Source organism: Nycticebus coucang, chromosome 12 (assembly GCF_027406575.1).
Source record: "Nycticebus coucang isolate mNycCou1 chromosome 12, mNycCou1.pri, whole genome shotgun sequence".
In the NCBI taxonomy this organism is placed as follows: Eukaryota; Metazoa; Chordata; class Mammalia; order Primates; family Lorisidae; genus Nycticebus; species Nycticebus coucang.
In genome coordinates this window covers 44,108,041-44,133,708 of record NC_069791.1, presented here as the reverse complement: position 1 = coordinate 44,133,708, position 25,668 = coordinate 44,108,041, and the positions used below count along the sequence as shown (strand labels likewise).

General features: G+C 38.1%; 1 protein-coding gene across 3 annotated transcripts in view; it reads left to right on the top strand.

Moving 5' to 3' along the window:
- Nucleotides 1-1,328: 1,328 nt before the first annotated feature.
- Nucleotides 1,329-25,668, top strand: part of PTPRO (protein tyrosine phosphatase receptor type O) — a 252,097-nt gene continuing 227,757 nt past the window's right edge. For all 3 annotated transcript variants that reach the window (XM_053557322.1, XM_053557323.1, XM_053557321.1), the window contains exon 1: nucleotides 1,329-1,758. In XM_053557322.1, coding sequence (XP_053413297.1) covers nucleotides 1,684-1,758 — 75 coding nt within the window. In that variant the 5' untranslated portion in view covers nucleotides 1,329-1,683. The remainder of the gene's footprint in view (nucleotides 1,759-25,668) is intronic.

Genomic DNA, 25,668 nt, shown 5'->3' with positions numbered 1-25,668 from the left:
ACACATACAACAACACAATGATTAGTGTGTTGTGTGGCCACTGCTCCTCCAGTAAAATGCTGAGTAAACAGCCATGGGTCCTTTCTCAGGCCACTACTCCCTAGCTGTGTGACAGAGACAAAGTTGGCGCCTTTGCTTATATTCAGGACCAAGGTGACCTTGCCTGACTCGGGGTCCCCAAGCATGTCTCAAGGATAAATAGGAAGGTCTATTACTGCAGAACACAGCAAAGGTAATTTACATGATCATCAGAAATCAGTTATATCTGAACAGTGCACCCCAAAATACACATAGCGACAAAAGGGATAGATAAATAGACTGGGGGTGCACAACTTGGCAGGTGCTTTCTATTCTAAATAATGACCAGAGTCATTTATTCAGTATCATTCAATAAAGTTATAAACAGCAGGGTCTGGGCTGAGCTCTGTGCGTCAAAAATCTGCGCATAATTTTGACTCCCTTAAAACTTTACTAATAGTCTAGTGTTGACTGGAAGCCTTGTCTGTAACTTAAACTGTTGACTGCTGCCTAGTCTGTGTGTTACATGTATTACATACTGCATTCTTACAATGAAGTAAGCTAGAGAACAGAAAATGTTGTTAAGAAACTCATAAAAAAGAGAAAATATATTTACAACATGAAGTGAAAATATATTTACAACATGATCATCACGAAGGTCTTCATCCTTATACGGGCTGAGGAGGCTGAGGCCCCCAGTGGAGAAAGTGTTGGTCAGCTGGGTCCTGGATGGCAGAGGTAGAAGAAAATCCGTGTGTAAGTGCATCTGTGAGACTCAATCCTGTGTTTTTCAAGGGTCAACTGTATGCAAAATACGGTGATTTCACCCCCTTATCTACTCAGCTTCAGGAGCCCTGGCAGACTTTGTATCATAGGACAGTCTGAAATTCACAAGAACTCCTGATTTCACGCGGAAAATCTACATAATTGTGCAATTTCTTTCTAGATGAGTGTGGGACGGAGAGGTTGAGCGTGTTTAAATGGGATGGGGAGAATGCAAGCCAGGGAAGGGAGGGAAACACCCTTCCATCTCACACACCCCCCCCCCCGCATACTGCACAATCAAACCACTCCAGCGTTATGACTGCAACTGAGGGCAGATGAGAGGAGCATTGAGAAAACTGGGGTCTGGGGTCCCATTGCGTCGTAACAGGGGTCAGGGGAAACCGACGGAACTCCTGAGTCCCAGAGATTGTGGGACGGGTTGAGGCGGAGCCTGCAGTGGGGGCTGTCCAGCTGCCGGAGCAGCTGGCCGCCCCGTGGGAGGGTCGGGTGCCGCTTTCACTTTATGAGTCGCAGCTCTTAGTGAGAGCCTCCCTGTTGTCAGAGGACCGCTGCGGGCTGGGCAGCACAGCCCCCGCCTCTGCCTCTCCACGCGGACCCCGCAGAGGCGGTGGCAGCGGCGGCAGAGCCTCGCCCACTCCAATCCCCACCCTCTCCATCCTTAGCCGTTAAAGAACGGCAGCGCCTGGCACGTTCTTGGAGGACCCCGGGCGCTGACGAGGAAGGGAACAGGAGCAGGGGGTACTGGAAAGGCAGCATGCGCCCGCCAGCCGCAACCTCGGCGCCCAGGGTGTGAGGCTGCAGCCCCAGTTCGCCATTGTGAGCTGCCGCCCGGGGAGCCCGCTAGCGCAGCCGTCCCCCGGGGTCCCGGTCCACGCAGTGATGGGGCACCTGCCCACGAGGACGCGCGGTGGCCACCGCCTCCTGCCTCTACTCTGGCTCTTTGTGCTGCTCAAGGTAGGGGAGCTCCTCTACCCCACCCTCCCCCGGCGATCCAGGCAGCAGCCACGCTCCGGAGCCCCCGCTCTGCCGTGCGGGAGCCGCGCGCCTGGCCCCGGGCAGCGCGAGCCGTGCAGCCCGGGCGCACGCTTTGTTGTGGTTGTGTGTGTGGGTTCCTGGGTGTCTTAAAGGCTGGGGGGGTGGACGAATGAGGGAAGTTTGCTCCCTCCAGCTTTCGCCCTTTGTGCTCGTTTACCCACGCTGATGTCCACGTCAACGGTGGGCTTGTTGGACAGCGCTTTCTCAGGCTAAATGAGGTCACTTTCCTTTCTGGTCCCCACCGCACCCCAACGCCGCTTAACCTTTCCGCCCTCCCCCCACGGAGCGTGCGGCTGCTTTGTCTTAATTTACCTTCTGCTGGAATTACGCCCTGGGTGAGCGAGGAAGAAGACCCAGCTCCCTGGCCATAGATGGACTGGCAGGGCTGGGTCCAGGGCAGGGTTTTCTCTGAATAAGGAGTGTCAGTTTGAGCCGGGAGAAGATTCCTCTCTCCAACTCTTGCCTCCACCCTGAGAATTCCTTCTAGAAAGTCTCTAGACTTTCTCCACTATATTTACAGGACGTGCTACCTTTAACTCGAATAGTAGAAAAATATATACAATTAATCTTTCCCTTCTCCTTTGGAATGTGCTGCTTCCGGATTTTACTTTAAGAAAAATGAAAGGGCTGCTTTTAAAAAATCAGTTTGATAATGATACCGTCGATTTTTTGAAGAAGGGTCCGGTAGATGTGTTCGTGGGGGGTGCTGTGAAGTTACGAAGTGGCTGTCTATCACGTGCGTTTTCGCAGGGTCTGCTTTAGCTCTGTTATTCATCCTTTCCCTTCGCGCAAAGCAAACTCGAGAAAGTCGACAGGTGACCCGGAGCTATCCTTTCAGCACCACAGGGTACCTACCCTAGAAAAGGATGAAGCATTCAACGGATGCGAACGTTTTCTTATTAGAGTCATTTCTTGCTTATATGCCCAATTAATTATGAATGGCCGGCAAGAACATAGCAGAACAGATCCAGGGAAGTAAGAACAGCATGATTTTAAATATCCACGTGTTCATATATCATAACGGAAAATAGAAAAGAGTAGTTTCAGAGAGACACACCAACGCAGTGCATGAGTATAAATTCCATTTGATAGGTTTTTGCATTATCTCTTGTTATCGACAATAATTTTATTTTTAAAATGTGGTGAATAATAAGCTAGGTTATAGGTTTTTTTCTCTAGGAGACTGCTTTTCAGTACATATCACAAATGCATGAGACCTATTAAGTTGTCTGTAAGTCACTTTTCTGTTTGTCAAACTCTGTCATAACTATTAGAACCATGCAACACTTTGTCGTGAACCCAACATGAGAAATCAAGTGACTGTACATTTTACTGAGTAACAGCCAGGACATCTAATCTAAACCTAACCATTGGCACAACTGCAGTTTTTTGCTTGAGTTCTTCATAATGGATAAGAATCCCAGAAATGAAAGAATGATTACTTTAGAAGTGGTGTGAGGGTGCTGCAATTAAAAGGTAAAAAATATGGCAAAAGTTTAACTCAAAACTCAAGATTGGAATTAGAAAATGCAGTCCGCAAAAGCCAAATGGCCATGGCAGGGACTGTAATAGACTTCCCCCGCTGTTTCCAATAACAGGTATGTTCCTGAACGTTTGCAGGTAAAGTTGATTATGGTAAACTTCATCACAAGGTAAATGCCTTGACAAAGCTTGCCACTTAAAAAAGTATCACTATAATGGGACAAAAACTTTGTAAGAAAAATCATTACTCTTTATTTTATATGAATGCAATATTTTTGTCACCTGAACATAAAATATGCCAGAGGAAAGAAACAAAGAAAAAATGCACACACACACACACACAGAGCTAGGTGACAGTCTTTCAGATATTCCCCATGTTATTTTATTTAATCATATTTTGGTACAGTTGGCAAGAGATGTTAAAAGTGTTAAACTGGACACCAGTGTAATGTCTTACATTTAGGAAATAGTTCCACGTGGCAGATAGTAAAATCTCCATAATTTGGAGATACTGAATAAGTGCAAATAAAATGGAGCTACCATTAATGTGGTTACAGGAATGTGGAAAAATCCCATTATTAAATACCAAATTGTCAACTGGATCACAATAATAAAATCTAAAAAGGCCCCCATGTGCTGAATGAGAAATAAAGCATTTCCCCAACTTCATCCCTTATCTCCCTGACCCCCAAAAACACCTTCTTAGTTTTCATTCTAACCAGAATTTTTTTCTCTACTCCATATTAGTATTCCCTACATAAGAGTGAAAATCCATGATTACACATCAGAAAAAATTGATTACGAGGCTTAATTTATAGTTTTACCTTTTCCACAAGTGAAAAAGTGGCTCTTCTTGGTGGGAAAGTTTGAAAGGTTGATACAGTGTAAATGCCTTTAACCAATTTCATTGAGGGAGCCTAAATGTGACTGGCCCTGAAAGTCTTTGAGTATCATTCTTTATCCATGGATTAGTGATGGGCACATATAAAAAAATAATTTTATATCTCAGATTTTCTAAATCATCCACTGAATATTATGAAGCTAACATCTGCATAAATAATGTTGAATAAATACAATGTTGGTCATGAACACTTCTAATTTTATTCAAATATTGATAATATATGTACATATGCATATAAATATACGCACACATATGTGTATGCATACACACACACATATATGAAATAAAAATGAAACTCTGTTATCAAAAAGGAGCATACCAATCTCAAAGTCTTCTCTCTAGGACTTCAAATGGTGAGTCTACCACTTGTGCACCTTCCTGTAATTCCCAGCAAAAACAATGTCACTTCTCCCACTTAGCTCAGCTTTAGTAAACCTTTCCCTGAAAATGGCTTCCTGTGTCAGTTTGCTCAACATTGGTACTTTGTCAACTGAGATGTAAATTGTAGAATATAACATCATAGGAATTTAAAGCCTGCTTTCCCTGAAATGTTGCTTATTGGTAGTCAACTGGAATGTTTCTCCAAACTCGTAGTCTCAGCATGTTTCCTTTTTTCTTTTTTAACCCTTTCTCTATATTTCCTTTATTTCTGCTTTTACCTAAGATACCATCAAAGAACATTAAATTTGAAAGGGCTCTTAATATTCTATTTTCTGAAAGAGATTTACTTTTAATTCTGTAAAGCATGAGTGTTACGATACTAGCCATTCTATTCTTATTGAAGAGGAATATTCACTTTCCATGTCTGTCTGCCTTTCCACGTCCCTGTGCCTCCTCTCCCCTTCTCTCTCTCTCTTTCTCTCTTACACACACACACACACACACACACACACACAAAGAAATTTTACTTTCTGTGTTGAGGTTTCATGAGTATATTACATAGTACTGGCAGATGAACTATGATCCTTTCATATCTCTGGAGCAACCTAGACCCTTCTCCTCACAATGAAGTTTCCTACCCTTAACTCTTCTGTCAATTTGCTCTTTTGATAAATGATATTGCCAACCTTTTAGAGATGCCCTTTACATGTGACAGTCCTGTGTAAGTTGGCAAAGACTCACTGTGCCCTGCTACTACAGGTGATTGAGTGATAATCCTTCCCACTGTGAACATATGTTTGCTTTTGTTCTTTGTTTTATGAAAGACTGTTGGACATCTCTGCCTCATTTTGACCCCAAAGAAAATGTGTAAGTGATTAAAATCAATGAGCTGTACTTTCTGTTAAAACGTGGCATTATTTCTAGCATGTAAATATCTAACTTCAAGACATTTAAACTTGTAAGCAGATTAGTTCCTGAGTCTTATAAATATAACTCCAGCTTGATTCTTTGTAAAAAGATCTTTGGTGTTGGGTACAGCTTGTGCACCTATACAAAACATTATAATATAGCAGAGTGGTACAATAGGAAGCTTAACAGCAATGACCACAGATGTCTATTTCTTTTTTTCTTCTTTATTTAATGCTTCCACATGCACAGCTTCAGTGATGTGATATTTTAGAAGCAATGATTATTTACTAAAAAATACTTGGTGTTTTTATCTAATCACTCCAAGTATGTTATACATCTTTTTGAAATACAGCCATGTCTATTTTAATTTTTGTCTTCCACTGTGCCCAGTATGCAGTATGAAGTATACAATAGAATCTTAATAAGCAGGATTCAAATTTTCTGCATTATGTAAATAGCTCCTGGTTGAGAATTGTGAAATATTATCATATTGACCAGTAAACACATCAAGGAAAACATAAGATAATTAACCATGTGAGTTAAATAACTATGCTACAATGCACTCAATAACTAGTAAATTTTTTTTTTACCAATCTTTACTTATATTAGGACCTTATTAAAATCATAAATCAAAAAACCAATGAATTATTCTTTTTCAAAAATTTAATACTTCCAATTGTTTATTTATTCATTAATCTTGCCTCTCATGCTGTCTAATGTCACCATCTAAAAAGTAGCAGCTGATGTCGCAGGGAAATGGTTTTGTGGTTTTGGGCTTGTGTGTGTGTATTTTTAAAACCCATATAGACCTACAACTTCAGCCAACACCCAGATTCCAAGTAATCTTTTTGCCTTCTGTTCCATGTCAGCCTTCTCCCATGACCACAACCAACAAGAACCGACCAAGATTTCTGCATTCCTAGTGGAAGTTCCTCTAATTTTTTGTGAGAACATTTTTTTTCAGAGACAAAGCCTTTCCTGTACTCTGGTCTTGGTTGTACAATGATGGTGTTTAGTCCAGAGTCTATAAATCAGTGTCTTATAGAACTCTTCCAGTGTGGCTTTTAAGACTTATTAATATCTGTTCTTTTTGTTTAAGTAACTATGGAAGAGATTCTTCGGTGCACTAGCATCATTAATGTGAACAACCCAAACAAGGGTATTGGGTCTGAGTGAAGTGAGTTAGAGGGTGAATGGGGTGGGTTGAGATGGAGGCAGAACAGGAGACAATTGGCCTTTTCTCTCCTGGTGCTGTTGACTCCACCAGGCTCCAGGTACTTCCCACCAGCCAGTAAAAAGACCATGGGAATAACCTTAAACACCTCCCTTACAATCTGCTATCACTAATTACTCCTAATATTTCCCTTTCCCAATCTCATCCTAGGACTCTAGAGCACCAATTTTTTTTCTTCTGCATATAGTGCCTTCAAATTTATTTCTAAAAGTAAAACCACATTTTATCCCTATGTCAGAAAATCATTCTCAACTCTTTCAGAATCGAATTTCCCCGTGAAAGATTTCTTCTTTCCTTAGGCATTCTAGTTACTTAAAGGCCAGCTCCTTTTTCTTCTGAATATTTCAAAACCACCAAACAAAAAGCGGATGTTTTGAAACAAGGTTGTAGAGGTTTCTTGATAAAAGGTTCTTCCTTTCCTTTTTGTCAGGAAGGTGAGATGAAACAGAGAAAAATGATATATGTTTGATATATTTATGTATTTCAGAAACAGAGAATTGGAATTGGAAATAGGACTTTAACCTGGAGAGTTGTATTACGATTTATATGCAAGGTAATTTCCATAAGAAAATGAATATGGGGAAAATTAGAGAATGAAATGAACAAAGTGTGATGAAAACAAATATACTGCCATCCTCCTATTTATATGCAAATAAATGTGTTTCCACATCAAACACTCTTTATGTATTTGGTTTTTCACCCTTCCTAAATAGGGATGCTATGCAGCTCATTTTTCTAACTAAACTGTTCCCATCTTAAAGAGAATTAAAACCAAATGATACTGTTTTTAAACCGGTAATTCTTGTACGTTTAATAGCAAATAACAAAATGCAAATTATATACATACAATGTAGTGGTCCAAAATCTGAATTATATTTGTTAATAGTAATGTGTATGAGATTTAAATGATGTATGTTTTTTCTTTTTATGTTATCTCATTTAACTGTGTTTTCAGATAACTGAGACTTTCATTTTGTTTTATTTTTCTCTTTTTTACTCACTAACTTTTTAATGTAAGCAAATTGTGAATAGGTGAGAAAATATCTCAAGTCTATACACTCCTAATAATGTTCCTTCAGTATCACTCTGTATTGACCAAATACAGTGCAGAGGAATTTCTGTCCCTGGTTCTCTCTCCCCCTAACCCATATCAGACCATCTTTGGGCCTGTGTACTGACCCAAACTGTGCAGTTCCCTCCTAGTTCCACCCATAGGAGCTTCTGATTGGCATATACCAACCAGATGCCAAAGAATTCAAAATAATCTTCAGTACCCTTCGCGTCTTTGGACTTATCCAAAGTCTGGTTCCTAACTCCTTGTACTTATTTTCTGAATCAAGATTCTATTTCGAGGAACTCCAACATTCCTGCTTTGGGATCCTGGCTTTAATTTCTAATTAATCTTTCTTTGTCTTTTAGTTTTCTTGAAAGATCATCCCATAAATATTCTTTGGCTGGCCAATTTTTCCGCGAAGCCAAATGGCAACATTGAGAAGTTTCTTTTATTCTTCAATACTAGGTCTGCCTTTCAGATTCCAGAATAATGATTTACCAATACAACCTAAATAGGTGTTGAGAACTTGTTCTGTGACAGGAATTGTACTAGATATTGTAGGAATGGGAATGAATAACACTCAATTGAGTCACCCCAAATGGCAAAGTGAGTACATAGACACAGAAGAAGAAAATATCGTGAAAATGTGGTCAATTTTTCTTTTTTTAAAATAGAAGAACCTGGAGGATGCTAGAGGATACTTAATTATCTGGTGGTTTGGGAAACGACTTCTTTTAACATGATGCCTGAACTGAGTTTTGAAGCATAAATATGAGTTAGTCTGAAAGATATAGGTATAGAGGCCAAGAAAACTGCAGGAGGAAAGGCCTAATGTTATGAAAAGCTCGGGAGTGTTTTGGGAAATTCAAATAATATCCGAAAGGATATAGGGCAATAGGAGCCAGATCAGGGAGAATTCTCAATGCCATGCCGGAAAGTAGGATCTTTATCCTCTAGGTAAAGGGGCCTTGTTGAAGGGTTTAATCAAGGGATTGGCAGGGAAAAATTAGCATTTTAGATAGAGCTCTTTGCCTGCAAGAAAGGCTATGCCCAAGGTGGGGCAGGCCTAGTCGCAGTCAGTTACACTGCTAGGAGGTTATTGTAATTATCCAATTAAGAGATGACAAACATTGATGCTAAGGTGGTGCTAAAAGTAACTAAAGGAGTGAAAATAACTAAGTTGGCAAGACTGATTAGATGTGGGAAACGGGGGAAAGAAAAATCCAGGCAGGGGTGTCCAACCTGTAGGCCACAGGCCACTTGCTGATTTTATGAGAACTTTTTTTTTGCTTACTTGTGGTGTCTCCTATCATGAAAAGTATGCACGGACCTTTGTTTTGCTAATCAGCTTTCATAAGAGTTTGTGTATTTAATGCGTGGCCCAAAATAACTCTTATTCTTCTGACAGAAGAAATGTGAGGCAGAGAAATGAAAAGGGTTGGATACCCCTGGCCTGGGGTAATTTCTAGGCCAGGGGTATCCCTGGCCCCTTTATTTGAGAGACTAGTGACCTTATGATAGCATGTATGATAAACAGTCTTCATTACCCTCAAGCTCAACTTAGCCCCTTCTCCAGTGCCGGAAGCTTCCCTGTATGAACTGCTTCTTCCAATCCTCATGCCCTCTGGGTTCTAGTGAGTTTGGCCATTAGAAGGCACCAGTAAAAATTAATGCTAGAAAGAGAGAGAAATCCAAGCGTTTATTCCCCCATTTTCTACCCTGGCCAGCTCCTGTCAGGCAGTGGTTTCATTCGGTTTTCTAATTCTGTGGTCAGCCCCTTTTATAAGGCTAAAGCCCGAGCCAAGTTCCAGAAACAGTTCTCTCCCTGGATGGCAGTAGCTTCTCCCTGCTGCTAGTCCCTGGTACTTTTGTTAATCCCTACTCAGTACCAATATTCCTGCTCCACACGGTTGATAATAGTCCTTTCATTAAATAATTCTCTGGGATTTCCTCTGAGTGTCCTGATGGGCCCTTGACTGATACGGGACAAGATGGGTTTGGTAGTAAAACTTCGAATTTAAAATACTTAAAAGCAAAAGCAAAAAGAAACAAGTGAAAAACAAACAAACAAAAAAAAACAGGTACTTCAGACTTGAGTCTAAAGGGTAAGCCTGGGGATATGAATGGGGTTTCTCAGCAGAGGGAAAGGGAAATGGGGCTGTGGGCCAGGATGGAGTCTTACAGGGCAGCAACACTCAATGGTGGGCAAGTAAGGAACCCAAGAAGATGAAGAAGACACAGCCAGAAAGGTTCAAGAGGAAAAGCAGGATCAAGGAAACCTGGGGATGGGAAAATTTCAAGTGGAGGAATTGACCAACAGCATCAAATGGAACAGAGAGGTCTGGAATAAATAACTTTGGACTGGGAAATTTGAGGTAGGCTGTTAGTCTGTGTGGAGCTGGGAAGCTAAAGAGTTAAAAAGTTGCCCCAGTGTTGGGCGGCGCCTGTGGCTCAGTAAGTAGGGCGCCGGCCCCATGTGCCGAGGGTGGCGGGTTCAAACCCAGCCCCGGCCAAACTGCAACAAAAAAATAGCCAGGTGTTGTGGTGGGCGCCTGTAGTCCCAGCTGCTCAGGAGACTGAGGCAAGAGAATTGTGTAAGCCCAAGAGTTAAAGGTTGCTGTGAGCGGTGTGACGCCACAGCACTCTACCCGAGGGTAGTACAGTGACAGTCTGTCTCTACAAAAAAAAAAAAAAAAGTTGCCCCAGTGTAATCACAACAGCAGGTCAGAGAGATCTGATTTCAATACCATCTCTCTCAGTTGTCCCACTTACCAGCAGTAGGGTGTTACGAAATTTCCTTCACCTCTCTGGATTTCTTTCAGTCATCTCTTGTACTTATCTCATAGGGTTATGGTCAGGAATAAATGAGATAGTCACCATAAAATCCTTGGAACAGTGCCTAGAAGGCAGTATGCACTCAATAAACAGAAGGAAAGAAAAAGTAAATGTTGTAAGAAAAAAATAGGCAAAGCAAATGGTAGAACAATAAAAATGTGTATAGAGCAGTATTTCCCAAAATGTCTCTCCATGAGACATAAAGAGGCTTGCAGTATGAACAGATCGATTAAAAATAAACACTGTGCTGACAAGAATTTGGGAAATAATTAGTTTAACGTTGTTTAACTTAGTATTCATTTTTTTCTATGCCAGGATTTCTCATAATGTTTAATATGTTAATAAGCTTTCTGTCTTCCAGAAAGGAAATATAAGGTAGAGTATTTTCCAAGTTTATTTGATTATCATATCCTTTTTGTAAAAATGTTTCAGGAGAACAGTGACTATACTCTAAGAAACAATATGCTCATACACTAGACACTGCTTTTTCTCTCTCTCTTTTTTATAAATGAGAAGTATACCTTAATGTTAAGGAAAGCACAGCCTCAAGATCAGCTGTAATGTAAATCTCAGAACCAGAATTTGCTTGGAAAGCAAGCCCTTACAACTTTCTTATCAAACACTACATTCAAAAAAATTCTCTTGGAAAAAAATACATCTTCTCTTTATTTTATGAACTGTGCTAACTCTGGCTTTGGTAATAGCACGTACAAAATGTTTCTTTGGCTTTTTGTCTTTAAAAAAAGAAATGGAACATAGAGTTTAACACTGTTTGCCAAGGTGATTATCTGAATATATGAGTTAATTAACAGAAAAGTCTATTTTGTTCAGCATATGTCATTGAATAAAACTATATGTTTCAAAGATTATCAGCTTCAAACTTTAAGCTAACACTTAGATCTGGTCTCTAGTGTCACAGTTAGTCATAGTCAAATTACCAACAGCTGAGAAGTGACTGTTTCACTGTTAGGTAGCCGGGGTTTGTGTGGTGGTTGTTGCTGTTTGGTTTGGTCTGGTTTGAGGTCTGGAACTATTTCTGGTTGTAGTTTTCACCCGTTTCTTCCATCCCTGGTTTTGGCAGAGCATTATGTGGCTGTCCTGCCGTCTCCCACCCCCCCATAATTATGCCAACAGACTTGATAACTTACAAAGATAAAATGTATTGGATGCAATGGGCATTATTTGGGTGACGTGTACACTTAAAACCTAGACATCACCACTGTATAACTCATCCGTGTAACCCAAATCCACTCTTACCCCTAAATCTATAGAACTTCTTTTAAGGATAAAACGAGAGAAGCTTGTCATCTGTTCTGCTCCATCCTCCATCATACCACTTTTTGCTTTTTACATCAGCCAATATTTTTTGCCTCTCTTTCTTCTCTTTTACGGCCACAATAACCAACTGGAAGACAGTTTTTATTATACTCAGGGAGTTCCCATGATGAACTATGGTAAGGATTTGAGAAAATTAGTGTAAGAAAAAATACATGGTACATGGCAAGCCTTTTATAAATGCAGATTTTATCTTATTCTAATCTCTGCTCAAAGGGCATTTACTCAGCATGTCTTTCTGAATCACCCCATCACTCTAATATTTCACTTTTACCCAGTTTGTTTTTCTTCAGAGAACTCTAACTGGCTCCATGATATTACATTGTATCTTTATCATTATTTAGCTCCTCCATTGAAACTAGGTTTCGTGGAGGAAGGACTTTGTCCATAGTGTTCACTATTGTTTGTTCAGCTTTTGGAAGAGTACCTGGCCGAGGGTGGATGCTCAGTATTTATTGAAGGAATAAATGAATGAATGATGTTGAATTAAAAAAGGGGGTGAGGGAGGTCAAACAGAGGTATGTATGTGGCTCACCCTGGAAGAAGAGTGGGATGTAAGTGTGCAGGTGCAAGGAGTGGGGGAGGTGCGCAGGGGGTGAGTGAGGAGGGAGAGCCTGTCAGAGACACAGGGGAGGGGGGACCAGGCTGGGGGAGGGACTGGACATGCTGCTTTGTTACTCTCATGGAGAGAACAGAGATTTTATTACAAGTGAAAATGAACTCTTTTAGACGTCAAGATACCCCAGATAAGGTTCCTTACACTTTTTTCTCTCGCTATGTTATTAGGTCATAGTGAACCACTGAGGACAAATGATGGGTGCCCAACGTCATAAATAGGTTCTCTTGAATTCTTATCTGTAATGAATTAAAATACAGCTTTTCTGATCATTTATTCGCCATCTCATTCATCGACTGTGCATATAATGTACTTGAATGTCTAAAACAAAGTTTTCTGAGTTCTGAAAATCTAAAACTATGTTCTCTCTTCTTGGCTCTATAATTTGAAAATATCATATTGAAAGAATTTTTTAAATACTTCCTCCCCCCTCCTCCTCTTTTTTTCTGTCACCATGCATGTCAATCTACCCAGATTGGCTGTAGACCTCAAAATGTATTTCTGGAAACTCAGATAGCTAACTGAAGCTCAGATGATAAATAATTACTTTTCTTTGAAACTTAAAAGCTTTATGATTCCTTTTATTTCTGAAAATTCTATTTCTTATTTTTTAAAATGTCCATTTCTGCATAAGACTCTATCACATGAGGTTGTGCCTGTGGTTCCGTGGGTAGGACGCCCCATATACTGAGGGTGGTAGGTTCAAACCTGGCCAAACTGCAACAACAAAAAAAATAGCTGGGCGTTGTGGCGGGCACCTGTAGTCCCAGCTACTTGGGAGGCTGAGGCAAGAGAATCGCCTAAGCCCAGGAGTTGGAGGTTGCTGTGACCCAAGGTGATAAAGTGACACTGTCTCTAAAAAAAAAAAAACAAGATTCCATCAGGTGACTTCATATAGAAACAACTGGTAATTTTTTTTTACTCAGTTCTAGTTATATATTTTGTTGTTTGCATTTTTGTATATGCAACATGGGCAATAAAGAAAATGAGATGATTAAATTAGTGTTGTATTTGTTAAATTGTTGTTATATATACACTGAAGCCCTGGATTTTCAAGACTTTAAAGTGACTAACATGCAAACATATATGCGTAAAACAAATACTATTACTTGAGTAATTCAGTATTTCACTAGAGAGTTTAACAGTATTAGACAATCTTGTAAGTCACTAATCTATGTCCAAAGTGTACTACTGTACTAGTAAAGTGCTCAAGTTTGTTTTTTCTTACAAAGTTAATTTTTGTTTTGCTTATTGGGAAATAAATATATCTTTCAGATCCAAAAATAGAAGGAAACTTGGGATGCAATTACTTATACTTTCACATAAGTGAAAGAGTTTTTGCTCTCCATACTATGAATTCATGAGAAGGAGAATTGCATCTGGAAAGTATAATAATAATATTAACAATTATTTGATTGATTTTTTGTAATTTTAATAATATTTATTTAGTATCAGATTAAAATTTCTGGAAACATCCAACAACACCTTCACACAAGTCTCTTTTTTCTGTCTCTGGATTGGCTGTATACCTAATTGTTATCTGTCTTTCTCTGAGATAAACCAGGAAGTTTTGATTTAAGTCAAGTTGGTGATCCATAAAATAGATATCCCAATAATATTGCTCTGGGGTTTTGCTTCATTTGTAATTTTACTAGTAACTAAAAATGGGAGTAATCTTGTCAAATACTACAAATGATAAGCGTTGTATTTTTATATTTACACTAGTACATGTAAATGCCATTACAATCACCATAAGAAATACCTATTACTTGCCTTTCTTAAAACTCTTGAATTTTAATCTGGGAAAAAAAATGTCTCTTAATCTTTCTGAATGTTAAATTGATTAATAAGGTAAATAACAAAAGACCAAGGGAATGGTATATTGTCTATAGTGTATTTTAAACATTAAATCATGTCATCCTCCCTTAGAAGATTATAGACAATAAACTTACTATGAAATGCATTGTTACAACAGCCTTATTTACATACTAGCATAGTGATGAGATGTGGCCAAGTTTATTCTGTATTGTCATGGGGGAATTTCCTCTGCAATTTTCCTTAACTAAATTCTACTTTTTAATTAGTGTCTCAGAAATGGCTATAGGCCTCATTCAAAGTGGTTTGATACTGGGGATTTGAAGTGTGGAAATTCTGGTATCGTCAAAGCTTTCTAAAAATGATTTCAAGGACTCAGAACTCAAGACTTTGGATTTCATTCTAAAAGCTAAGTTTATGTGGTTCGGGCTTTCATTTTTTATTTGTTTTTAATTAACAAAATCTTCTAAAATCCAGCCACCCTTTCAAGGTGGCCCAGGTTGTCCCTTGAATTCAGTTTTTATGTATTTGCAAGTAATAAAAGAGAGGTGTATCTTTAAAGCCTTTTTCTCATCTGTCTGCTATTGCCCTTGCTAGTTTCCTCTGCTGCATTGATGCAGCATCTTTCTTTTCTGAAGGTTAATTGAGAACGTAATGAGAATATTTCTACTGAAACTCTTGTTGCTATGCCAGGTCCCTCAATTAGCCTTTTTGCTATATGGCTGCTTGTGGTTCCGAAATCGTTAACTAGATCTGAGCCAGGTGTGCATCACCTGCCACAAGAATGCTATAATAATATGTCAAGAGTTGGAAAACTACTAGATGTTCACTGTGGAAAATGTATAAAATGCAACAGGCAGAAAAAGAATAACACTCCACTCCTACATAACTACCATCTGGGGGTGTATCCTTCCAAATTTTTTCCACATCTGTGCATCTGAGTGTGTATGTTAAAAAAAGAAAAAAAGCAATATTTAAACTTCCTTACTATACATGCTCTTTTCACTTAAATGTATTATAATTTTTTCAAGACCTGAGCATTTTCAGTCTTCTACAATATAGGCCATTTAGTAATAAGTCTGTGGGTCATTTGTGAGCAATTGCCAAATGTATTTGCATTAACGACATAGAAGGTCATAGATATTGATCATAGCAGAGAAGTGGGGACTAGGAAGCTGTTGTGCAGGGAATCATCACCTGTATGTGCCTCCCATTAATGTAACTACTTAAGAATTCATCACATAGAAAAACTTCAGAGACTATATTTGCTATATTGACAAGCATTTGCTTTCCATCTCTTCCCAGCTAAGTAGTATGTATAAGGAATTTAAGAATATAGGCTTTCTGATAAACAAACATATAAATGAATGAATGTATATATGTGTATATAAATATGAATGAATTCTGGCTGTCTTCCTTACTAGCTTTGTGGCATTTGGCAGTGTTCTGACCTTTTCCTAGAAGACAAATTACAGTAGCTGCCCAGAGTACCACTTTTGTAGTGGCCCAGTCTGCCATCCCACCACGCCAGCCCACTGCCACCCTTAACCTGCTATTCTCTTATCCTGTTCTCCTTGAAGGAATTTGCCTTCTCCTTTGTGATGCTCATAACTTGAAGGGGGGGTACATTCTCCTTGACCTCAGTGCCCTGAATGGAGGGAAGAGCCAAGGAGTGAATACCTGACCCAAACTAAGCCTATTTGAAAACTGCACCTTCCTGACTATTTTCTTTGGGACTAGCATGTGATCTAAGCCAGAATAATGAGAATCGAGCCCTGAAATTGTTTTCAAACTGGCAATGGAGGGAAGAGGATTCTGTCCAGTGTGGATCTGAGACATGAGACCTAAACCATAGCTTAAAAGGTTTCCTCAACCATAAATCTCACTCCCAGGAAGAACATTTTATAGCAGAAAAGGAACAGGACAGAAACAGTGGAGACTTCAGTAAGACTATCTTTCATTGCAAGAAGACAGTCTCATTTCTTGGACTCCTGTGAGTCACTCCATGAGTACTCAGAATGATTACAAAATAGCAATCTACTAAAATTCAATTCCATCACAGCCAAGTAGACATAATAGCAGTACTTGGGATTTTTTTAAGAACTTTTTTTATTAAATCATAAATGTGTACATTAATGCATTTATGGGATACAATGTGCTGATTTTATATACAATTTGGAATGCTAATATAAAACTAGTTAACATAGCCTTCACCTCACTTACTTAATTGTTGTGTTAAGACATTTATACTCGACTCTTCATAGATTTGACATGTACCCTTGCATTATGCACAATAGGTGAAGTCCCACCAATTACCGTCCCACCACCCAGCCTCCCCCTTCGCCTCCCCTCATTCTCCTCTTCCCTCCTTCATTCTGGGATATAGTTGTGTTTTATCATTTGTATGAAAGTGTGGGTGATTATATATTGGTTTCATAATAGTATTGAGTACATTGGATACTTTATCTTCTATTCTTGAGATACTTTACTAAGAAGAATATGTTCCAGCTCCATCCATGTAAACATAAAAGAGGTAAAGTCTCCACCTTTTTATGGCTACATAATATTCCATGGTGTACATATACTACAATTTGTTAATCCATTAATGGGTCAATGGGCACTTGAGATCTTTAGGTAATCTGGATCCCAGTGATTATGTAATTTATCATGCCAGTGGGACCACTTCTGAGGGTGAAGGGATCCTGATGCCAGGACAGAAAATTCAAATCATCCTATCTTATGAAAACCAAGATGGATGATTACTCTGGGGAAAGAATCTTCATGACCCTGACAAATCCCTGGGTTGGCCTCCTCTCATTCTGTGGACCCTCACCCGGACTCTATCCCTGAATCCCTCAATTTCCCCTTTCTGAATATATTAACAAATATGTTTTATATAGCGTGTAGCCACTAGCTCCCCACCAAACTCTGAAAACCTCTGCTCTAAACAAGATGAACTAGCCATAGAAGAAAAATTGTAATTATCTTCATCAAGAACTAAAACCTGTGCACAAATGTCTGTGGAAGTTTCATACTGAAACTCAAACTGAAAACAACCAAAATGTCCTTCAATGACTGAATGGCTAAAAACCTTTGGTACATCTGTACCATGTAATACTACTCAGCAATGAAAAAGAATAAACCACTGATAAACACAGCATCTTAAATTATCTCAAGAAAATTATGCTGAGTAAAAAAAGCCAATCTCTAAAGACTATAAAATATATGATTCCATTTATGTAATTCTCTTAAAATAACAAAAGTATGATGGAGAGCACATTCCTGGTTGCCAAAGATTAGGGATTAGGAGTGATAGGGAGTAGATATACGTGGCTGCCAAAGGGTAGCATGAGTGAGCCTTGTATCTATAGGACAGTTGTGTATCTTGATGTTGGTGGTAACATCATGTATAACATGAAGTTACACAAGTGATAAAATGCTGAACTTTATACGTATGCAAATGAGCACATATATAACTGGTAAAATCTGAATGAATTCTGTAGATTGTACTAATATAAATTTCATAGATTGGGTTTTTTTCTTTTGATATGCAAGTATCAACATTGGGGGAGGCAGAGAGAAGAAGAAGTCATGTAACTATGCATTTCTTTGCAACTTCCTGAAAATCTATAATTATTTTCCAAAAAAGACTAAAAAACTTTGTTAAGATCATTTTTATCTTTTGCTTTGTTGTGCCTGGCACTCTGTTAGATATTTTAACTTACTAGTTGACAGATACAGTCTCTGTCTTATGGGGACTATCTCAGAAAGTCAATAATTATATTTGCAGGGAAAGCAAGGATATCTAAACAAATGTGAATTAAATTAGGAAAATATGCAAAATACACAAGGACCTCAATAAAACACCATTAGCTGCAAACTCAAATTCATTCTGAGGCAGATTTTCTACTGTGCTATATTCTGACAGATTTATCTAGCTAGTTCTGGAAAGGACCAAGTATTAAGGCATTCTCATTCATTATTCCCACAATGCCGTTAAAGACAATATTTTAATGACTCTACAGAGAATCAGATAAAAATGGAGTCTTGGAAATTACCATTACAAAAGGTAAGAACAACAATACTTAATTGACTGATAAAGTACCATTCTTCCATTGTTTTAGCAATTATTAAATAGACTATCTGGAAATAATATAAATAAATTTAAACAAAATAGAAAGTATGGGACAAGCTTGTAATGTTTGAGTAAAGTAGAGAAGAAGGGGAAGTGGATGGAGAATTTATGAACAATAGATGTTTAAATATTTCAATCAATCATAAAACATGTACTAAATTATACTTGCATGGGAGGCACTGGTTTCATCATTTTTAAAAATATTAAACAGAGTTAGGCCCCCAAGAAGTCTGTAATGTAAGTGATAAAAACATAAACACATAACAAGTAAAAGGGCAACATATGACTTAATACCAGAAGAAAAGCCCTGAAGTATTAACACCAATTTGCAAATGAATAAGACAGACAACTGTATCCAAATTAATGCCTTTGCATTCAGATAAAGGAGAGAGAGCTTTGGGGTTCAGAGGAGTACTATTTTAGTAAAGGAAGACAAATTTTAATCTGAGTCTTGTCCAACAGAATTCAGATGGAGTAAGTTAAGGAAAACATTTCAGACTGAAGAAGGAGAAATAGAAGTGAAGTGTGAGACAATGTAAGTCATATTTAAAAAGCTTGAGTGAAAGAGGGTGGATGGATCAGATCCTAAGGAGGATGAGCATTTGGAAGTTAAATTTGAAAAGGTGGTTTTGCCCAGCCTTGAGCTTCTATTCATAAAATTCTGTTCAACAGTGGTAGAAAGGAGAACATGGAAATGAGCTTTTGTTCAGCAGTGGTGTTCAAGAAAAAAAAAAAATTATCATACCCATTTTAGCTTTAATTGCTTTTATAATTCTGAATTTGCTGTTAAGTGCAAAAGCTTAATTCTAAATACGTGTGCTCTGTCTTAATTAGATAAAATAATCCTCTGTTGCTTGGGTAGTTTAGTAAATTAGTCCCTAGACTTAAACTCCCCTGGATCATGTTGTTTATGCATTAATCCGTATGCACTCTTAGAGATAAATGGAAAATAAATGGATTTTTTTTAGACACAAGTTGTAACTGTCGGCATACTTTTCCAATTTATATCCTCTGCATGTGACTAAAAATTTGTCACTGTTTACTATAGTAATTTCCATTCACATATGTACTCCCCATACTTGTATAATTTCTTCTACAGGTTTATATTTTATTTAAAACTGTGAGTTAAAATTACATTGTTAGCCAAAACTAAACAGAGAATGTAAACCCTAACTGTTATAAGCATACTACCAACTCAGCACTCAAGGTCCTACCAATGGTCATGTTTGTATACAAGATAATGTCCCAAGGGAAGGTAACTCAGCAGAAAGGAATGATTTAGTGTTTTCAAAGCTCACTGCCATATTGATAATGATGGAGGTGATACTGTTAGTGATCACTACCATTTACTGAGTGGCATCTGTTTGTTGGGGACTGTCCTGGGGCCTTTCCATACATTATCTCATCCTATCCTTATATCATCCTCTATATCATTAGCATCATTTCAATAATGGGGAACTGAGTTTCAGAGAGGCACTGAAGGAGTTAGGAATGAAACCCTGGTCCATTTGACCATCGAACTATACACATTCTGGTATATACCACGCCGCTTTGTCTGAGTACCTGATGTGGCTTTCCATTTCCCCATTCTCTAGCTTACTTCTTCCTCTTACTAGAGGAATGCCTAGAGACATAGGTAACTGAATCAGTTTCTAAGCAGTTGTTTGGGACTGGCATTTAGCCAGAAATGGCGTGGAGAATACTCCTGGAAACAGCTGGTTCTTGCCTTCCGAAACCTTTCTTGCTGTTTCTCCTTTCTGCCCTCAGTCTGTCAGTCTAACAATCCCAGACCAAACTGGGTCGTCAGAAGATTCCTGTATATTCACAGATGTCAGGTTTATACTTTCATTTGTCACCTTCTTCGGTTTGATGGATGTGATGGTTCTGCACTTGGTGAAATAATTACACAGAACTGAATGGAATGGGATGTACTGTGTGGAGAACTGAGCTTTTCAATCCTCTTATATGCAGAGCTTGTATGGTCAATGGTAGAAGCCTGTAGGTAGACTTATCCTGCCTCTAGAAGTCTATAAGAGATTTTATGGCTGGCTTTGTGTGACTTTTGCAGCTCAGATAGGTCTTTCCCTCTAAGAAAAATACCACCAGGACAACAATTTTAACACTAATGTCTTCCTTTTGATTGCATTAGATTTGCAAATTAAACAGATTAATAGTAGTGTTCTGTGTTCCTCTCAGCTCTTCTGTTTAATACTCTTATCTGACAAAGTGTAAATAGAAGACATAATTAATTACTCAAGACTTGCATGACAAGATGCATAAAAATTACATCCCCAGGAGGCCCATTATTACATCTCAGACTGTTCTGTGAAATGAGTTTTGCAAAGAAAAAGCATACCTGAAGATAAGGGTTTTGTTTGTTTTTCTTGTCTTTTTATTTAATTCATTAGAGTATGTGCAAAAATGATATGGAAGAAAATTAATTGTTAATGTAAAATTAAAGTGCTTAATTCATTTTCCCAAGGATATGTTGTTTTCTTTCTTTTTTTTTTCATTATTCAGTTTGTCCATGAGATACTAAATTCTGTATATGAAAGTAATAAAGTGATGATGCTTCTACAGAAGCAAGGCCCAGAGTATGATTATTGCCTTTTTAGAACGTGTCCTGCCAAGAAAGTTCCTAGCTAAGCATGCTATGCCATACTTCCTCTCTATAAATGGTCTCAACCTTGAGCTGAGAAGAGCACGACCATGAAAAAAAAAAAAGAATCATTTTTTTTTTGCCCTTTCTTCTGTCTTATCTGTCTAGAGTTGATCTGAATGAAATGAAGTCTCTGCTTTAACGGGAGAGCTCAGCATTTCATATTTAGCTCTCAATCTGTTCCATGATAATTTTTGAAGGAACAGACTGCTTATGACAAACTGTGCCGCATGGCTATTAAAGGCAAACTGCCTTTACGTGATAGATTTCTATCACTTTGAAACAAAGTGATGGCTGGGGAAGAATTTTTGAATGAGTCTATCTCCTGAGTTTTTAATAGATACACAATGAAATATTGTACATGCCTCAGGTAAGAGAAAACCAGCTACCAAATGAAAAAAAAGACAGTAGCATTGTCAGTGAAGCAAGGCTGTATAGAGGCAAGATTTCGTGCCCACAATTACATAGTCATTTCACCTCTCCGTAAAAATGAGAATCGTAATCACTTCTGCCTCCCGGGATTACTGTGAGGTCTAAATGAGCTAATCCGTGAAAGCACTTTGTAAACTGTAAAGCACAATTTAAATACATGATATTATCTTATTAAAAGGGGAGATGTCACCTGTTTCATTGACTCTGGGACAGAAATGTTTTCTTTCCCCCCACAGTTAGGAGTATCTGTGCATGTGTGTAGTGTGTGCTTGAAAGATATGAGTAACACTGTAGCAATTCTTTTTCTTTTTATAAAGTGGGCCACACCCAAACTTTGGATCACTTGCAGTTACAGCTTAATTATATGACTAGAATGACTTAATATATAAATGTTACAGAATATTTCTGTCTAATGGCAAATATTTTCATGTCAACTTTGTCTCTTCTCTACTGATCAGGTCCTTCCCATTAAAAATTACTATTCACCTATTGTTCACCCAATTTCATACATATGCTACTGTCAAGCATTCTATGTGGACAGCATTTATGTCTATTATCACCAGTCATCTTTCATAGGTTATATTCTGCCTTAATTTATTCATCCTCTCCATGAACATTTATTGCGCATCAATTGTTGGTCAAATATTGTGCGAATCACACACTGTTTTCTCTGGTTTCACTCATCTGTAGGTATAAATGGGTACATTATAATAATGACCCCATTATTATGATAATAAGTGATAGTGAAGTTGGTCTCATTAGTAGACATGCAGCATCAGCTTTTTTCTATAAAGATACAAGTACCTTTAATACTTTTGTGATACAACTGGGTGTTGTTTGGTGTTAACCATAGCTCCTCTTTATTCCACCTCTGCCCTCCAGCCTCTCTGCTTTCCTAAGCTTGCTAACTAGGTGAATCTTGTGTTTCAGCTTTTTTATTGTTATTGTTGTTTTCCCCTAAGAGTTGTCAGCTGTAAGCAAAAGATTGCTAGAATTCCTGTCCCAGTAACTATTCAGGCATGTCTGAATTCCATCGAGGCACAAACTGGAATCTTCACCACTCCCCATGTGCCCTAACCTATCACATTCATAATAGCAAAAATTACCTATCCAATTTTACTTTCTTCTCATTTACCTGGTCTACTCTCTAGTGGAGTCGAATAAACTAGTGGACAGTGGAACACTCAAATGCCTAATAGCATGCGGGAAGATGATTAAAAACATAAAGATAACCTAATTTTGAAAAGCCCGTGTCAAATACATTATTTTATGGCCTTTGTAAAAGTTTGTTATCTTAATTGAATGGGAAAATTGATACAAATTCAAGAGTTTATGTTTGATATTGGGCCCCAAGTATTTATTTCACCATGGCTGAGATACTACAAATTGTTGGAAATTCTATTTATCATAAAGGTACTAAAAGTATTTGCATTTTACATTGAATGACTCAAATCAGCAACCCTTTAATATAAATTCAAAATAAAAATTAAAAAAATAAAGCTCTGTTGTTCATATTAAAGCAGCCTAAATTGAAGGAGTATTATTTCTGTGTGAGTCTATTTAATCATTATCAGGTTCTAACTAAAATAGAAAGTAAATATAAAAACGAGGTTTCAGGGTGGCGCCTGTGGCCTTTGAAGGAGTAGGGCTCCAGCCCCATATGTGGGAAGTGGCAGGTTCAAACCCAGCCCAAGCCAAAAACTGAAAAAAAGAAAAGAAAAGAAAAACAACAACAACAACAACAAAAATAAGGTTTCACATCTTAAAAAAGACCAGGAAATAATAAGAAATATGAAGCCTTTCAAAGTTCCCATTTTGAATATTGTCAATGTTGAAATCCCAGGATTATGGAAATATTGGAAATATGTCATAGTGTGAGTATAATGCTTGTTGATCACATCATTTCTAGAATTAATAGTTAACATTATCTAAATGGTTGTATAATTTATTTGCCTTCAAATTAAAAGAGCAGATCATCTTCAGGTAATATGATGTTTTTCACAAACATGACAATGACTCTTCAGAGAAGTCAGCTAGACCTTGCACACAGGGATCTCACAAAATCCGGATACTTGCAAATCAATCAATGAAAGGAATGTCACTTTCTTCCTCCTAACTCAGCTACTTAAGATTAATGTTAAGCCTATTAAAAGAGGTGAAAGCAAATGTGATATACATTATTGATGTTCCACAATAAACATAAAAGTTAAAACTTTTATGTGTGACCTTTCAGGTCATATAAAATGCATATAGAATTCACTCAACGAAGTTTTCAAAATACTATATAGAAAAAAGGGTATGTTTGTGATTTCATGGCTCTTTTCATATGCTGATCTCAATTCAATATCGAGTCTCTCCCTTTTCACAAACCATCTGGGAGATTGACAAGTTGCATCTCACCAGATGGCCCAGCATACCAACCTCGCACTTTCATGGCACCATCCCTCTGTGGTAAATCCTAGAATGTTTTAATACAATGTTCCTGCTCAGGAAGAATCCACAGCTTATGCCATTTAGAATCAGTTCATCTTTGCCCACTTCATTTCCCAAGGTTGATTCCCACTGTGTGCTAAATTGTTCTAGGACTCAGAGGAAGTAAGTCATTCTAGCTGAGTACATACACCAATCTCCTAGTATCCTATCCTTCTACAAATTCATCTTTTAACTCCATCTTTCCCTTTTCAGCTCACAGTCTATACTTCTACCATTTATACTTTATAGAGAGAGAGTTCTTTTTTCTTCTCCTTTTTCACATACGGGAACCATTGGGATGTATACTTTAAAGCATCAGGAAACAACTACATAGTTTTGATGTCTGCATGACAGATCATATCTTCCTGAATCTGGCATACAGATGGTTGACACCATGTAGTGCAAAATTGAATTGCCTGTATAAATTATTTTATACTATAACTGCATATTTAAAACATACCATCTTGAAAGAGATTCTTAAGAGCCTTTTTCCTTTTGTCTTTGTGAATTATCAAGGAGGCTCTAGAGAACATGGACAAAGATCTGAGAAAGGCTCTTTTCCCCCCAAGCTTAGAGATCAAATCTGACCTCCATATCTTCCCTGAATCCTTCCCTTACTCTTCCAGTCTGAGCCCCACTCATAAGTTGTATAAGTTCCTCCATCCATTTAGTGTTCAAGAAGAAGGTAAAAACCGGACATTTTGATGAACATAATAAGTCTCATTTCTCTAGTGCCTTGAGGTTCTTCCTTTTAGCACACTGGATTTCAACTTCCAAGCTCTTCTTTCTTTTCTTTTTCTTGACTTTTAAACTTCAGTGCCTCTGTATGACAAACAGAAACTGCTCGCGTCTTTACACTCATATGAATATCAAGCCTAAGTACCTGTTAAATTTTTCTTTTCCTTTTAGCAGTAATTGACTACTGTAAAGGTACTATAAGTGCAAGAACAAACCATGTCAAAGAGAATTTTGCCTCCTGGAACTTAAGTTTGCAAAATACTACCTTACACACTATTTTATTTCTTCCGTTGCATCCCAGGTCGGATCAGATGACAGTTCACCTGCATTGTCTTTGTGCACATGGGTGAAGGTCAACTTCTCTATCCTATTTTCTCATATGCAGGGCACAAGAAGATCTGGAGGGAAGAGCCTCTGCTCCATCCTGGTTTAAGAAAAGTTAATTGCTTTCCTCAGGTGTGATTTTGGAGCCCAGAACATTAAGCTTTCATTCTCAAGAACCCTGTGTGGTCTATTTGGTGTGGATAAAAAAAGAAAATGGGATGATCAGGGAAAGAGGAATTTCTTGATATAGAAAGAATAGGATAGATCTGGTGTGGGGATAGGGAGACCAACAGGTCATTCAGTTAGTTAAAGGATAATACATTTGAGCCAGTTGGAAACCTATGTCTAGCTTACTTGTTTAAAACATATAAATGACTCTTCATGGTTCTTCAGATTAAAGTCCATAGTCCTTTAGGAGCTTCAAATCTTTCTTGATCCAGTTTATGACATCTTTTTTAGTAACATCTCTTCTTCATTCCTCACTTTTTATGCCGCAGTCCTTCTGAA